Genomic DNA, 16,054 nt, shown 5'->3' on the forward strand with positions numbered 1-16,054 from the left:
GGAAGCCCCTAGCTCACATTCAGGCCTGTTCCCAAATGCACTCACCCACAAACCTTTAATTTGGTTTCTAACAAGGTTTCCCAGCCTCATTATCCGAGCCAGGCTCACCGTTTACATGTAACCAAACGAGCTATTAACAAAGTTAATTCCCTGTGACACCGAGTTGCTGTGTCCCTGGTCTGAAAAAGATTTGTCACTTTTTTTTGGATGGATCCCGTTTTCAACTTTGATCTGGTCCTGGAGCAGCATCCTGACTTGGGACAGGACCACAGCACCCTTGTCCCCATCAGAAGGGAGATTCATCCCTTGGATGTTGCTGATGGAGCAGGACATTGATTCCTGGAGTGTCCCAGCCCTGGTGGCTCCGTGCACCACCAGCAGCAGAGCAAGGTATTTTAAAAATAACCCCCTCTCTTTTAAGAGACAAAATAATTCATCGAACAATAATCCAAGAATAAAAGTAAGCAGTTTTACGGCTCCTCCAATAATTAACTTAGTTCTCAGCTGTTAATTTACGTACCCAAAGTCCTCTGTTTAATATTCTAATTTGTGGTTAATCATCTATCAAGAGAACAAACGGTGATTAGCTCGTTTTTACCTCCTCGAGGGTGAGGGAGGCAATTTGGTCTAATCAATGCATTAGCTTGCTCGAGGAAACTTTTCTCTCGTTCCCTGAATTATTCATGTGGCAGAGCTGCCCCTCCCTCCCCACGGGCACTGGTGGTGGCCCATGTGCCACCCAAGTGTCACCAGGATGGGAGGGAAGGGAAGGATGATGCAGTGGGTGACCACTCAATTTTGGATGAGCCAAAATCAGGCCAAGTGAAATTCAATGTTAAAAGTCAAGTTTCAGTGTTCTTTTACATAGCCACATTTTTAACTCGTGGTGGAGGAAGAGCCCATTCCTGGGATAACGTGGATAGAGTCTGGTGACTCTGGCCTCTCCAGTTCTCTTTTGCTTGCAGAGAGTCTGGGGTGGTCCCTGGGGTGTCCTGAGCTGGGTGGGTGGGAAGGGTCCCGGGGATGGAAGGGAAGGGTCTGGCTGAAGCACTGATGCCACATTCAGCTGCAGAAATGGTGCTGGTGGGACAAGTGGTGCTTGTCCAGGTGCCCAGCACAGCCAACATGATCAGCCCTGAATGGCAGCAATCAGAGGCCCCTAATTACTGCAGCCTGCAGGAATTGGACTGCCATTTATATTTTTTTTTTCCCCCCAGCTTTCAAAGGAGGGGGGTGGGGGGGGGGGGAAGAGGAGGAAAGCTGTGACTCCTGCGGGTCTTGATGGGGCAATTGGTGTGAGTCCAGAGGGAGCTGCCCTGATTCCCTTTCTTTGATTCCCTTTTGTCTTTCCCATCAGGGGAAAGCCTTGTGACGATGCTTGGCTCCACACCTCCCTGTGCCTGCACAGCCCAGCTTGGGAGCGGGTTCTTAAAGCCCTGAGAATAATTCTAAAAGGTTCCACACATTTGATGCTTTGGAAAGAAGTCGTGACTGGCCGTGGCCCAGCCCCTGATGGTTGGATAACTGGGAACAGGGAATAGGTTGGGCTCCCCTCAGCTCCTGCAGACCATGGAAGCTGCTTATTCCCAAAAACCCCAAGGGCTGTGAGGGGTGGGACAGGGGAGGTGACAAGGTCGTGGCTGGCTCCCCACGGCCCCATCCACTGGAGAATCCACGGTGTGAAATTCGGGCAGAAGCAGCTGGGCAAGAAAAGAGCAGGAGCTCCAGCCAGCTGCTACTCTGGCACTTTAATTAAAAGCTGATCTCATTAATCAGGTGCTGAGCAGGGGGGAATTCCCCATTTCTTCCCCCGCACCCCAGAGCAAAGGGAAGAGCTCAGAGCTGGGCCGGGGTGGGCACCTGGAGCGAGCCCCTGGCAGGGCTGAAAACTGAATTTTAGTGGTAATGAGCGAAGTGTGGGATTCCACGGGCAGCCAGCTCCCTCTCGTGGGGGAAAAAAGACAGGCAAAAAAAAAGAGATTATCGTGGCTGTGCGGCCGGGATGCGGCCCCAGATGTGCAGCACAGCTGGAGCTCGGGGCCAACCCGGCTTTGGGCTGTTCCCGAGGGGGGCCGAGAACCTGAATTCCTGCTGAAAAGAATGAGGATAAATCTCCCTGTTTGTCCAGAAATGGAGACAAGTGCTCAGCAAGGCCGTGTCTATGTTGGGTTGGGGGGCAGGGCTGGCTGCTTTCCAGCTCTTCCATCCCCACAGATCCCGGGGTTTCGGTCTCCTGGCTCTGCAGTGGCACCCGAGCTCTGTTTGGGTGAATATTTATGGGGGCTCTGAGGAAGAGGCAGATCCACTCACTGGAGGCAGCCAGAGTCTGGCCCCTAATTAATATGCAGCCTTAATTCCTTGGTTAAATTCCATCTTGCAAATAAAACATTTGCAATTCGCTTCCAATTTTTTTTTTTTTTAAAGGAAAATAGAGCAGTCCCCCTAAGGTGACCTGGCTGCAGGTTCAGTGCCAGGGCAGTGGCTGGCAGAGGGCAGCTGGGAGGGGACAATCAGCCCAGGACACTTGTGAGGAGTCTGGGGACAGAAAAGGATCCACAGGGGATGAAATTTTGTGTGTGAGGAGGAGGAGTCCGTGGTGCAGGTTCTGCTTGGCCCTTCCCAGGATGAGCCCCTCCTAGGGTGACTTTCTGTGCTGAGCCCCATCCTGGCCCCGTCTTGGGGCGTTTTGGCTGGGATTTGGTGGTGTCAGGGGTGCTGAGTGCCTCCCCATCCAACTCTTCCCGCCTGGGATTTGTTTCCCTGCCAAGCACAATGTGCTCTGCTAATAAACAAAAATTGATTTTTATTTATCTTGCAAAGCCAAGCCCCATTGCTCCTGCTGCACAGCTTTAATCCTTCCTGCTGCCCCTGGCAATGATGAGAGGGGCTCTGGTGAGAGCCACAAGCCTCCTTTTTAACCATTAACAGATCAATAACCTCTGCTAATCATTTTCTGGACCACTTGATTGTGGGTGGACTGGGCTTTGTTTGAAGGTGTCTGATGAATTTCTGGCAAATTTCCTCGGTCTGCAGCACTGGGGGCTCAGGTTTGGGAAATTCTTCTGTGCAGGGGGGGAAAAGGGAGATTTTGCTTAAGGAACTTATTGAAAGGTTTATTAAGGAATTGATTGAGATTGTCTCCAAGGTTGGCAAGGAGCAATTAAGATGACCAATAAGGGGCTTGAAACAACAGAAAAAAAGTAACTTCAGCCCTCAAATAATAACACCCCTCATTAATACAGTCTTGGTTTGATTCAAAGAAGTCAAGACATCAGTTCATTAACAGTCCATCTCATTTTTATTGATCATTTAAAAAAAAAAAAAAAAAAAGATTGCGCTTTTTAATTTTTTTTATTAATAGTTAAAAAATAATCCTATTTTACAAAGATTTACAGTTCTGTGAGTGCCCAGCAATGAAAAAGGCTGGATCTGGCAAGTCTCTTAAATAATCAAGCCACAATTTTTGTTGTTTTATTTAAAAAAAAAAAAAAAAAAAGGGGGAGGGGGGGGGGGGAGGCTGGAACAAAGAATAACCCAGCAACGACCTGAGTTGGCACCAAGTAGGACGTAACAGAATACGAGGCTTTTATAAAAGACAATTTATTTCCTGGGAAGGGGTGAAAGGCGGATGGGTAATGAACCCCAATAATGAGGACAGGGCCTGGGACCCCCAGTAATGAACCCCAATATAATGAGGACAGGACCTGGGACCCCCTCTCTTTCTCTCTCAGCATCCCTGGGGCCGTTCCCTCTCCGCCATCACCCCAACCCCGCTGCTTTCTGTGGTGGGCTCCTTCCCGTGTGGATTTGCAGTTTTCTGGTCTTTTTCTTGCCAGCTCTGGTGTGTGTTTGCTGGCTGGGTCTATCCCGGGGTGGGGTCTCCTCAGTAGAGGGGTCCCTTGACATCCCCCGGCTCCGCCACGCGTGCGGTGTAGGCCGAGGCCGCCAGGCAGACCGTGGGCTCGCAGAGGCCGGGCAGGCCCGGGGGTCCCGGCAGACCCGGGCGGCCAGCATCCCCTGGTGACCCCGGGACACCCCGCTCCCCGGGTTTGCCATCCAGAGCCTGGCCGGGAATGCCAGGGAGACCTGCAAGGGGAGGGAGGGCATCAGAGGGGGGCTCGGGGGCTCTGGGATGAGCAGAAAGGGCTGGAAGAGGTGGGGGGTGTGGGGTGAGTCAGAGGATCCCAGAACCACAAAATGGTTTGGGGTGGAAGGGACCTTAAAGCTCATCAAGTCTCAACTCCCTGCAGGGACAAGGACAGGGACAGGGACACCTCCCACCAAGCTGGCTCCAAGCCCCATACAACCAACCATGTTCCCCGTGGTTGCTCCAAGCCCCATCCAGTCCGGCCCTGAACGCTGCCAGGGACAGGGCAGCCACAGCTGCTCTGGGAAACCTGGGGCTCAGTCCCCTCACCCCAAAGAGTTTCTTCCTAACGAGTAATTCACAGGATGGACCCCTGCAGGTTTTCCAGGGGGTTCTGAGATGCTCACGGCACCAGCAATGGCTGTGGGGAGGTGTGGGGCTCACCTGGGATTCCCGGGGGTCCCGGCATGCCCGGGTGGCCTCGGCCATCTTCCCCCCGCTCGCCTTTCTCACCTCGCTTCCCTACAGGGAAAAACACAGAGAGGGAAAGAATTCCCAGCGCAGGAATCATAGACCCTGCCCAGGGGCTGAGGGGGGAGTGAGTGGGGCAGGGTCAGCCCCAAGGATGGTTTTTGTTTGGGGTGGTGTGGGTATGGCTGCCCACCAGGTACCTTTGGGTCCCGTGTTCCCGATCTGCCCCGCTGCGCCCAGGAGGCCGGGGACACCTCGAGGTCCCATGGGTCCGTGTGGACCCTGCTCACCGGGTGGCCCTGGGGGACCAGGAGGGCCGGGGGGTCCCATGGCACCAACTCCACCCAGGGCGGCTCTCTTGGCGCTGACTGCCACCTCTGCCAGCTGCTCTGTGGGGTGGAGAGGGAGGGGATGGGGTGGGGTGTGACAGGGTGAGGTGTGACAGGGTGGGGTGTGACAGGGTGAGGTGTGACAGGGTGGGGTGTGACGGGGTGGGGTGTGACAGGGTGGGGTGTGACAGGGTGGGAGGGGATGGAATAGGGTGGGGTGTGACAGGGTGAGGTGTGACAGGGTGAGGTGTGACAGGGTGAGGTGTGACAGGGTGAGGTGTGACAGGGTGGGGTGTGACAGGGTGGGGTGTGACAGGGTGGGGTGTGACAGGGTGAGGTGTGACAGGGTGAGGTGTGACAGGGTGGGGTGTGACAGGGTGAGGTGTGACGGGGTGGGGTGTGACAGGGTGGGAGGGGATGGAATAGGGTGAGGTGTGACGGGGTGGGGTGTGATAGGGTGGGGTGGGGTGGCAGCCACCCTACTGCCATAGGGTGCCCTGCTTGTCTCCTCACCTTGAAGCATCTTCAGGACCACATCAACAATGTGCTGGTCCCCAGCATCCCGGCCCTGCCAGCATCAAGAAGAGGGACACAGTAAAGGGTGAGAGGGGCTTCTGTCCCAATTCTGACCCCTCCTCATTACAGAGCCCTTCCTTGAACCCAATGCCAACCCTTTGTTTTCCCTTCATTCCAGGTCCAAGAGTTCCAGCCTCAGCTCACACCCTGCCCAGCAACTCTGTGACCTCCTCACAGCAAGAACTTTGTGCAGCCATGTTTTGTAAGTATAAAACAGGGTTTGTAGGAGAAAACTCCTGTCCCTTGGGCAGACTGCAGAGAAACAGGTTGCTATATGAAATGAGAAATACACAATGTTTGGGGTTTTTATTTTTGAAAGATGGGATCTCAGCTTAGCTCTTCTGGAGAGCTCCTGGGGAAGCACAGGCAGCTCCCGAGACAAACAGTAATTATTTCCCCAAGGAATTGGTTGGCAAGAGAAGGTTGGAGACAATGGAAGGAGGGTGGTACCCCCAATCCTGGTAAGTGCTGGACGGGAGGAAGGGCACTGGGGGGCACTGGGGATACTGGGGGGCACTGGGTGGGTACGGGGGGATACTGGGAGTACTCACAGGCACGCCACGCTGTCCTGGCAGCCCTGGCACACCACGCTCCCCGATGAGTCCCCGGGGGCCGGGGGGTCCTGGGTAACCTCGTGGGCCGGGTGCTCCTGCATCCCCCGAGGGGCCGGGGAAGCCCAGGTCACCCTGGATGCCTTGCTGTTGTGAGGATGGAGAGCAGGGTCAGGAGCAGCCCCCAGCCCCTGGGCATGTGCAGTGCCAAGCAGTGCAGCTGGGGGTGAGCCCCAGGTAAGGGCTGAATCTGCTGCCTGGAGCCCATCCCCAGTGGAGCTGCTTTCCCAGGCTGCCAGCCTCCAGCATTTACCAACTTTGTGGATTGTCTCGGGCTGAGGGTCCTGCAGAGCCCCCCAGCAGGAAGGTATGGAGAGCCCCTCGCTCCCAAGCCCCTGGGCACTCACCTGTCCCTTTGGCCCTGGCTCTCCTGATTCACCCTGAGAACAGAGGACACCAGAAATGCACAAATTTAGAGATGCAGTTGTGGGAGGCACCTGTACCCCCCCTGGGGTGCAACACAGGAGACCTCAGCACAGCCACAAAGCTTGGGCAGAGCCCCACGTCCAGCCCCTGTCCTCCTACCCCACCCCAAGAACTCTCCACAGGGACTCACCTTCTCTCCCTTCAGCCCTGCCAGGCCATGAACCCCCGGGTCTCCCTAGAGGAAAAGCAAGGAGAAAAGTGAACACTGACAGCCAGCACCCACCTCCTCTGCAGCTGCTGTGTCCCCCCTTCACTAGCTGTGCCCAGCTGGGATGCCCAGGGTACTGATGGAGAAAGCACCTGGTGCCAGTGGGTGCCAGCACCCAAAAGGTGGGTGCCAGCCCTGTTAAACTCGGGTGTCAATGCTTCCCTGCCAACCCCCAGCCTGGGTAGGAGGGTGATGTACTCACAAGACTGCCTTTGGGGCCAGTTTTCCCTGGGGAGCCCTGGAAAAAGGAAAGGGGGGGGGGGTCAGCCCAGGGCAGCTCCCAGACCCCAGAGCATCCTGTCCCCTGCACCCAGGAGCAGTCACCTTGTCTCCTTTGACTCCTGGCAATCCTTGGGGTCCTGGGATCCCTGGTGGACCCTGCTCACCTTTGGATCCCTTGAGATCAATGTAGCAGGGGAAAAAAGAGAAAAAATGAGGGAGAAGTTGTGGGAAGACACTCTTCCCCCCATCAAAGCATCTTTCCCAAGGCACCAAAACACAGCATCCCACCCAGCCCCAAGCCTGGCCTCTAGGATACAGGGCAGAAAACAAAGGAGATGCACAAAGAGGGGCTCTGCCAGGGATGGGGACCCAGCCCCCAGAAAGCCAGAGTGAGTGATCGGTTTTTTTGGCCAATTTTCCACCCTGGGAAAGCCTTTCAGAGGGGCTGGACAGCCCTGCTCTCACCGGGCTGGGAGGAAATTCCTCTCCCGGCTGTGGCTGCGGAGTCAGCACGGCCCCAGCACCACTAATCCCGGGCTAGAACCCCTCCCCCTGCAGCCCGGCACAGCGGGATGGGGATGGGGGGAGGTGGGATGGAGCCCAGCCCGGATCAAAGCCCGAGGTCCGTGCCAGCCGTGCCCCAAAGCCCCCATCCCTCCCCAGCACCCCAAGGCAAACCCCCCCTCCCCAACTCACCACCTTCCCCTGCTCGCCGGGGGGGCCCACGGGGCCACGCTCACCACGGTCACCCTGCAGGGACCCCAAAAGAGAAGGAGGTCAGAGGCAGCTCCTGGCATCACCCCAAACCCTGCAGCACCCAGCACTCACCTTCACCCCAGGGACACCCTGGGGTCCCTGCTCACCCCGAGGTCCTGGTTCACCCTAAGAGAGGAAGAAAAGCATTCCAGCTTCCTCTCTTGCATTCTTCTGCCATCATCTGCCCCACATCCTTCCCCGAGGGACGTGTGGCACTGTCCTTGTCCCCCTTGTCCCCTGCAGCCACAGGGGTGCTGGGTGCAGGGCTGGAGAAGTGACCCCAGGGGCTTGGCCATGAAGAAGCAGAGAGAAGGGGAGGGTGTGGGGGGATGAAGTGCTCAACTCCACTTTCTGTTTGACAGCAATGGGGCAAAAAGAGCAAGGGAGAGAGAGAGCAACCCTCAGGCTGAGCCCGGGAGGAACACGGTGACATTTCTGTACTTACAATCTGCCCTGGGGCACCGGTGACACCGGGCTGTCCCCTGGCACCCACTTCACCCTGTGAAGAGGAGACAGAGGCCATTCATGGGCAGCGAGGAGAGGCACAGGATGAAGAGAGGGCTGGTGGCTGCTGATGGGGTGAGTGAGGCCACGGTGACCCTGTCCCCAGCTGCCCCAGACCCACCTTATCTCCTGGGCCACCTTTGCTTCCTGGCTGGCCTGGCAATCCCTGTGGAAACAAAGCTGGGATCAAACCTTACCCACTGCCAGGAGGCAAAGTCCTTGCTGGGTGCTGGCCCAGAGCCCAGGGACAGAGATGTCACCCCCTCGGGTAGCAGGGTACCCACTTGCACGTTCCCACACTCACAGCTTGTCCCCGGTGTCCTGGTGGCCCTGGGTGGCCAGCTTGTCCCATGCTGCCCTGTGAGGGACAGAGAGGAGGTCACCAAATAGTGAAGAAAGGTGGAAGGTGCAAAAATGGGGTATCTGTGGACGGGAAAAGGGACTCCTGGCCAATGACACTCCATGAGTCAGATGTCATCACATCAAGGGCTGGGACCTTATGCCACTTGTCACCCCTGTCATTTCCAGCAGGCACTGGTAGGAGGAGCAGGGTGTGCTCACCTTCACTCCTGGGATCCCTGGGGTGCCATCCTTCCCATCAATGCCTGGGAGACCCTGCAGAAGGGGGAGGAGTTGCGTGGTCTGACACCTCCAAAAGAAACTTAAAGGTTTGTGGTGGGGGCCAAAAAAGGCTGGGAAGGGAAAGGAAAGCTCTAACCCTGCTCTGAGCCAGGGTGCAAAGACACAGGATGGCCCCAAAGAGGACAGAGATCTTTTCCTTGCAAGGGGCTCAGCCCAAGGTGTGGGTGTCACTGGCTGTACTTACATTCTCCCCCTTGGGGCCGATGTCTCCTTGGGGACCCCTGATGCCCCGGCCCCCCTAGAGCAAAAGAGATCAAATGTTGCCTCTGGGTGCAGCAGACAGAGCTGGGAGAGGGAGGGTACCCCCCGCATTTCATGGGACACTGTGGGGTACCTACCAGATCTCCCTTCTCACCGGGGTCCCCAGGTGGTCCCTTGGGGCCTTCTCTGCCCTGGAAGGGAGGAAGATGGGGATTGTGGGGTGAAGTGTGGGATCTCCCACAGCTCCCAGGGATGAGGGAAGGGCACTCACCGGCCGCCCAGCTGCTCCAATGGTCCCAACCATCCCCTTGTAACCAGCAGGACCCTACAAAGAGAGCACAGAGGGGGTTATTTCCTCCCATCCCAACCTCAGCCCCCAGCCAGGTCTGACCCCACTAAAAAGAGGCAGCATCGAATTCCCCAAGACACCCAAACAGCCACGTTAGAGATGTTCCTGGGAAGCATCACCCTGGGAGCTGGTGCTCCTGGCCCTGGAGCCAGGCACAGCCACCCCTGCATCCCACCAACACTTACAGCCTCTCCTTTGGGTCCTGCCATCCCAGGGTAACCCCTCAGGCCCTGTGGTCCCTGCAGGGAAGGAAACAACAGACAAATCAGCTGGAAACAGCCCCAGGAGCAGCCCAGGGGGAAGCCACAATTAACGCAAAAGCCAGCACTGGAAATGAGGTGGTTTTGCCAAACATGAGGAATTTGAGTCCCACTGCTGGCTCCTAATTCTGCAGCCCCCCAGCAGGAGCCTTTCCAGCTGTCGGTTCAATAACAGCAATGGGCCCAAACTGGTGCTGTGTCCCCTGCCAGAGCTCTCAGCTTCAAAGCAGTTTTGCTCTTTCCTGGACTGAAAGGCTCAGCCCATTAATTGCTTTTCATCTTCAAAGTGCTGGATGAGCTCAAGCAGCTTTAATCCCCACGTCCTCATGGTGAGCTGGGCACTGGACCCCCCTATTAAGGTAAGGGGGGCTCAGGGTACATCACTGATTTGTCCCCAGTGCTTAATTATCCACACTAAGGTGTGCTAATGACCAAAGTGCCCACACCAGTACTGAGGTTTCCATCAGGATCCCTGGTGGCTCCAGGGATGGGACAAAGGCTTCATTCTGGTCCCAGCAGTGGGTGCTGGGAGCAGGGACACACTGGTGTCATGTCCCCAGCACAAACTGGTGTCATGTCCCCAGCACAAACTGGCCACCCCCAGCCCTGGGGCACCCCGAGGAGCAGAGCAGCAAAGAGAAACAAAGGTTTTACCGGAGGGCCTGGGACACCTTGCTCTCCAGAGACACCAACATCACCTTTGGGGCCCTGGGGAGGGATGGAGAGGAGTGAGGGGAGTGTTGAATGGGGTACCAACCACCCTGGGCACCTGAGATCCCCTCACCTGAGACCTGGCAGGGGATGGGGACGGGTCCCTCCCCAGGGAGGGAAGAGCCCCCTGTCCACCCTCCTGCTCCTCCTTCCCAGCTCCTCCTCCATCTCCCAGCTCTTTCCTTCCCCTTTCCCCCTCTCCCTGTCCCCAGGTCCATCCCCAGTTCCCGGGATGCAGGCACACAGAGCTCCTGCTGCTCACTCACCTGCCTGCCCTGCTTGCCGGGCTCCCCGAGGGCACCGGGGCGGCCTCTGTGTCCCTAGGGATGAAGAGGAGGATCAGGAGCATCCCTGGGAGGAGCAGCAGGCTCGAGGCAGCATCATCCACATCACCTGGAACCTCCCTGCCCTCCATGTCCCACCCCTGGGGTGCCCATTGGTGACACGGTGAGGCTCAGCATGCCACAGGGGACATGGGGTGGGGACCCCCACCAGGTTTAACCCTCTGGGCTTTGCAGTGAAAGAGCCACGCAGAGGTACAGCTGGGATGGGGGCTTCAGAGTGGGGGGCTCACCCTCCAGGAGCTGGGGAGCCATGGGGGTCCTCTACTACAGCACCTCTGCCCCCAGGACTCTCCGTGCATGTCCCTGTGGTCCCAAGGGAGCAGGGCAGCTCCTGAGCTCCCCGTGCCCTCAGATCAGGGAAAGCTCCTCTGCCCTGGCACAGGCCTGGGGGTGACAGTCCCTGGTCAGTCCCTGGCAGCTCCAGGGCCCCCTTACCTTCAGCCCTTGCAGTCCCTGGGGGCCTTTGGGACCTGGTGGACAGCTGGTGGGACACTGGTGAGGGAGAAGAAACAAAGTCTGGGTTAGGAGAGGAGCCAAAGGCTGAAGGGAAGCCCTGCAGGGAAGGATGGGCTCCTGTGCTGTCCACACAGGGCAATGCAGGGGACTCAGGGCTCACAGCAACATTTTGGGCGAGCTGGGGACTCAGCTCCTCCCCACTCTATCAGCCCAAACCACACTGGGGGCCTCTGTTTCAGGCCTGCTGAAGGGACAAGGAAGTGGCAGCTCTCACCAAGAAGTCAGCACTGCCTTCCACTCCTTGGATGTGTCCGGGAGGGCCCTGGAGGGAAGGAGACCATCAGCATCCATGGGTTCATATCAGCACTATTTTACAGAAGGGGTGAATGTTACACCTGGGAGGGAGGGGGGTAAGACACAGGGCAGGAGCCCCAAGTCCCAGCCCCAAAATCCCCAGGCTGAGGGGCTGGAGGACTTTCCTGCAGAAAATGTGGGCAGGTGGGGAGGTACTCACAGGTTTCCCTGGAGGGCCAGGGGGACCCCGAGGGCCATCAGGTCCAGGGTCACCCTAGGAAAGAACAACCCCAGGAATGGAGATTTAGGGGTGGGGGGGTTACAGGTACTGTTGGAGCTGGGGTGGAGAGGGGTGATGAAGCTTCAGGGAGCCAAGTTCCAGAGTAGGAATTGAGCCACCCCCTGACTGTGAGCTGGAATGGGATGGGTGGTGCTGGGAGACCCAGCTGCAGGCAGAGGCTGTCACCCCTCTGTCCCCACCGTAGGACCCCACTGTTCCTGTCGACCCCAGAGTGCAAAGAAGGGGATGCTGGGGTAAGGAGGGGAGGTTTTCCTCTGCACCCCCTGAGCCCTCACCTTGGGTCCCAGAGCTCCGATCTCTCCGGGAAGCCCAACCTGACCTGGAAGCCCCTTAAGGAGAAGAGAAAAGAAAAACATTAACTGACTGGAAGAGGTCAAGCCCTGAAACTCCCCCTTTTGGGGGGCCTGAAACTCAAGTCCTTCCAGTGCAACCCCAAGCAGGGTCCCTGACCACCCACAGCCCCACGAGCCCAGCACTTACAGGTGGTCCTGGCAGTGAAGGACCCTGCAACAAGAAGACATGGTTGGTCCAAATTCTCCAAGCCCCCCTGAAACCACCAACACCCCTGCCTGAAGCAGGGCAATGCCCACACCACCATCAAGGACGTGGATGAGGGGGCTGAGGCTGGATCCCTGCACTGCTCCCTCCCCACTCCTGGGTGCTCTGGGAGCAGGTGGTGGAGCCAGGAGTGGGTGCATCACCAGCACCCATGGGAGATGTAGATACTCACAGGGAGCCCCGGTGGCCCTGGGAGTCCAGGCTGGCCCTGCCAGGACAGAAGAAGGGAGTCAAGAGCTGAAACAAGAGGGTCTGTCCCCACTCTTGTGCTCTGTGAACTGCTGAAATTCACCCCTCCCCAGCCCCATCCCTGTGCTGCCTCCATCACCCAATTCCTGCATCACTGCATCCCTTCCAGGGTGATGGGGCTGGTCCCAACCTGGCTCTGGAAGGGGAAGGGGGACATCCAGAGCTGCTGCCCCAGAGCAGCCCCTCACTCACTTTAGGTCCTGGCCCACCACTGGGCCCTGCCTCCCCCTTTGCTCCCGTCAGACCCTGCAAGAGAGGAGATGTTGGGAGGTTATTGCCAGCCCCCTCCTCACCACACAGACCTTTTCGTTGGTACTCACATCAATGCCTGGCTTCCCTGGGGGTCCATCTGGACCAGGGGTTCCTGGCTCCCCCTTGATACCCTTTAAAAGAGAAGGGGGGGGTAGGGGGGGAAGATTGTAAGGAGCTCCTCCAGAAGAGGGGAGACCACTGGTGAGTTGCAGGGTTGCAGGGTACTCACCGGGGACCCAGGGACTCCAGCAGAGCCTTTGTCACCCTGGGGAAAGGGAAGCAAGCTATGGAAAGGGTCTGTCACCCCACAAAATCTGACCTGGAAGTGTGGGGGGCTCAGGACCCGTGTCTCCCACCCACTTCCCCAGTCTGGATCCCTCAGCATGGCAGGGACCCATCCCCACAGCCCGGGAGCTGAGCAGGAACCAAACACATCCCCGTGCCCTGCTCCCCACTGAGCTCTGCCCTGACACAATGTCCCCCTTTGTGCTGCAGGTCCCCTCCCTCCCTCCTTCCAGCCCACACGGGTTCCAGCCCTGCAGAACTCACATCGATGCCATCCACTCCGGGCACTCCTGGGGGACCCGGGGGCCCTCGTGGGCCGGGCTCTCCTGGTGGCCCTCGCTGAGGGGAGAAAGAGATGGGATCTGCATCAGGAAAGAGCAGCAGGACCCCGGGAGATGCAGGGGGGGGGGGGCAGAGGGAGCCCTGGGGACAGTGCTGTGCTGGGAATCTGTCCCCAGAGAGCTGGGAGGGAGGGAGGGAGCACCCCGAATTGTCTGAGCTCTGCCCCACCCGTGGGCACTCTGCTGGGCATGGATAGGGATGGAGGAATCCAGGGCAGCTTTCCCCACACCCCCCCTGTCCCAAGGCTCCCCACTGCTGCCCCCCCTGTTCCCCTGTCCCCCTGCAGCAGGGGCTGGGGGGCACCTGCAGGAGGCCCCTCTCGGGGTACAAGCCCAGCACTGGGATTCCTAAGAGCAGAGGCAGGGCTGATGTTCCTGCAGCCCCTCGGTGGGACCCCCAGCCCCTCACCAGCAGGACCCCTCCTCACCCCAGGCTGGCTGGCTGCCCACAGCCCTGCTCAGCATCCTGGCACAAAAGCCCCATTCAGGCAGGGCCCAGCTCTGAGGTCTGCACAGGTTTGCAAAGAAATCTCTGTTATCCTAATGGGGTGGGTTTGGGTTTTTTTTTTTTTTTTTTTTTTGTTTTTTTTTTTTTTTTTTTTTTTTTTTGAGGGGTGGAAAGAGGCTCCAGGCCCAGAGACCAGCCCCCTGGTGTTCCTGGAAATGCAAACCAGACAGGCTGGAGCTCCTCCATCCCTCCAGGCTGATTTATTTGAAAGGGAACTGTAAAAGGATGAGGGGTTTGAGAGCCCTGGCTTCACCTTGGAAGCAGATCCCACAGCCAGGGTGGGAGCACACTGAATGGCACCTTTGTCCTGCCGGAATGAGTTTCAAACAGATCCTTGTTCCAAGAGCCTTCACGTCCCCCTTGCTCTGTTCAGATCCCATTCCCCAGACCCCACGGGCATCCCGGGGGGTGTTTTGGGAGGGCAGCTGCCCCCCAGCCCCATGCAGTGAGGTTGGCTGCCCCAGCAGGCAGCTCAGGAGACACACGGGAAGACTTTTCCAAAAATCTTTTCTAAAAATCTGATTTTTGCAGTTGCAAAGCAAGAAGAGATTTTCTCTTCCAGGGACACCTTCACTTCTGTCCAATGCATTTTCTCCTGCCTTTGGGTGAGAGGCAGCTGGGATCCCCAGTGCTGGTGCCCCCCCCCCCCCCCCTTCTGCCCCTCAGCAAACCCCCACAGAGACCCAGAACAGCCCTGGGAGGGTCAGAGCCCCCCCCAGCCCTGCTCCCCAGTGTATCCCAGCAAAGCAGAGGAAAATTTTTCCAGGTGATGGGAAGCATAAAATCCAGCAGCTACCGAGAAGTGAAATGGCAGAGTCCCCATTGCTGCCCCGATGGGAAAATTAACCCCAACTTTTCCAGCTAACAAGTCCCAAACTTCAAGCCACGCAGCCCAGTCCTGTCCCATTGGGCTGGGAGCAGCTTTCGGCACCGGGAGGTCCCCAGTGGGTCGGGACCGTGGGTCCCAGCTGGGTGCTGCTCCCATCTCCCCCCTGGGATAATCCTGGGAAAAGCCAAGAGCTGGGAAAAGGAGCAGAACGACCCAGGGGTGCTCATCAGTGCGAGCGAGCGCCTGTCGCGGGGCAGATGGGGACTGTCCCCTCTCTGTCCCCTCTCTGTCCCTCTCTGTCCCCTCTCTGTCCCTCTCTGTCCCCCGCCCCATCCCGGCGCAGAGCGGGGACCGAGCAGCCACTCACGATCTGGGCCAGGCAGAGACAGGCGGCTTGGAGCAAGAACCAGAACCGGAGGACGGGGTAGGATCCGGCCATGGCGAGGCGGTGGCAGCGCTGTCCCCGTCTGAGTGCGCCGAGGTCCGGTCCGGCGGCAGCCCCGGAGTGTCCAGAGGGACCCCACGGGAGGAGGAGGAGGAGGAGGGGGGACCGGGGGCTCATTAATATGGAACATATGGGCAGCCCCCCCCGGGCCCCCGCCCAGGTGAGTCCGTGGCTATTTGGGGATGCGGGGCTGGACGGGGCGGGGAGGGTTCGGCACGGCTGGATTTGGCGTGATTTGGGGAGGGGGGATTGGCAGGGGTGGCACAGAGGGGCTTTGATGCAGACAAGGGGCTGAGAGAGGAGGGGGCCAAGCTGGGGGGAGCTGAGTGGGGAGACCCCAGCCCCTCAGTCTGCCCGGGCACCCCCAGGAGTGCGGGGTGTCCCTGCGGTGTTGCTATCGCGATATCCCCGCCAGTGCCCAGGGCTGGGGTTGTCCCCCACCTGTCACCCCCAGGGGGTTCTGGTGTTTCTGACCCAATTTCTGCCCTGTGAGCCCCCGCGCAGCCCCGGGCGGGACAGACCCCCCCTGGAAATACCCTGGTGCCCCGGCAGGGGAGGGGGGGATGCGCAGGGGGGGTCACCCCGCTGCTCCCCAAGTCCCTGTGGGAGCACACGGCCCGAGCCTGAGGGGGGGCGGGTGGATCACTCGTCACCCCCCCCCGTGTCCCCGGCTCCCCTCAGCCGGTTCCTCCCTTTGCTGGCAGCCGCCCCCTGAACTCGCCGCCCCCCCGCTCCCAGGGAACGCGGGACGGGTGATTCATCTCGGTGATTTCTCCCTCCTCCTCCTCCTCGCAGGCTCCGCCGCAGACTGATTCATCGGGGGGTGGGGGGGGGTCAGT

General features: G+C 58.5%; 1 protein-coding gene across 1 annotated transcript; it reads right to left on the reverse strand.

Moving 5' to 3' along the window:
• Positions 1 to 3,584: 3,584 nt before the first annotated feature.
• On the reverse strand, positions 3,585 to 15,696 carry COL9A2 (collagen type IX alpha 2 chain). Its single transcript, XM_071767658.1, has 32 exons — positions 15,138 to 15,696; positions 13,357 to 13,431; positions 13,037 to 13,072; positions 12,876 to 12,938; positions 12,748 to 12,801; positions 12,479 to 12,514; positions 12,229 to 12,252; positions 12,024 to 12,077; positions 11,668 to 11,721; positions 11,428 to 11,475; positions 11,133 to 11,189; positions 10,620 to 10,673; positions 10,297 to 10,350; positions 9,568 to 9,621; positions 9,305 to 9,358; positions 9,171 to 9,224; positions 9,017 to 9,070; positions 8,752 to 8,805; positions 8,495 to 8,548; positions 8,312 to 8,356; positions 8,132 to 8,185; positions 7,759 to 7,812; positions 7,627 to 7,680; positions 7,033 to 7,104; positions 6,911 to 6,946; positions 6,631 to 6,675; positions 6,422 to 6,454; positions 6,015 to 6,161; positions 5,401 to 5,455; positions 4,759 to 4,947; positions 4,532 to 4,609; positions 3,585 to 4,086 (listed from the first exon to the last, which is right to left on the reverse strand). Exons 1-32 carry the CDS (start codon positions 15,330 to 15,332, stop codon positions 3,884 to 3,886), a joined length of 2,193 nt encoding a protein of 730 aa, XP_071623759.1. The 5' UTR covers positions 15,333 to 15,696; the 3' UTR covers positions 3,585 to 3,883.
• Positions 15,697 to 16,054: the final 358 nt, after the last annotated feature.

This window comes from Heliangelus exortis, chromosome 24 (genome assembly GCF_036169615.1).
Source record: "Heliangelus exortis chromosome 24, bHelExo1.hap1, whole genome shotgun sequence".
In the NCBI taxonomy this organism is placed as follows: domain Eukaryota; kingdom Metazoa; phylum Chordata; class Aves; order Apodiformes; family Trochilidae; genus Heliangelus; species Heliangelus exortis.

Excerpts from the sequence above, each read along its gene's own strand:
- COL9A2 (XM_071767658.1), bottom strand. The coding sequence starts at position 15,332 with ATGAGCCCCCGGTCCCCCCTCCTCCTCCTCCTCCTCCCGTGGGGTCCC. Across the intron at positions 12,515-12,747 it reads GTGGTGGGCCAGGACCTAAA|GGCCAGCCTGGACTCCCAGG; the intron begins GTGAGTGAGGGG and ends CTGTCCTGGCAG. Across the intron at positions 9,225-9,304 it reads TTGGAGCAGCTGGGCGGCCG|GGCAGAGAAGGCCCCAAGGG; the intron begins GTGAGTGCCCTT and ends CCTCCCTTCCAG.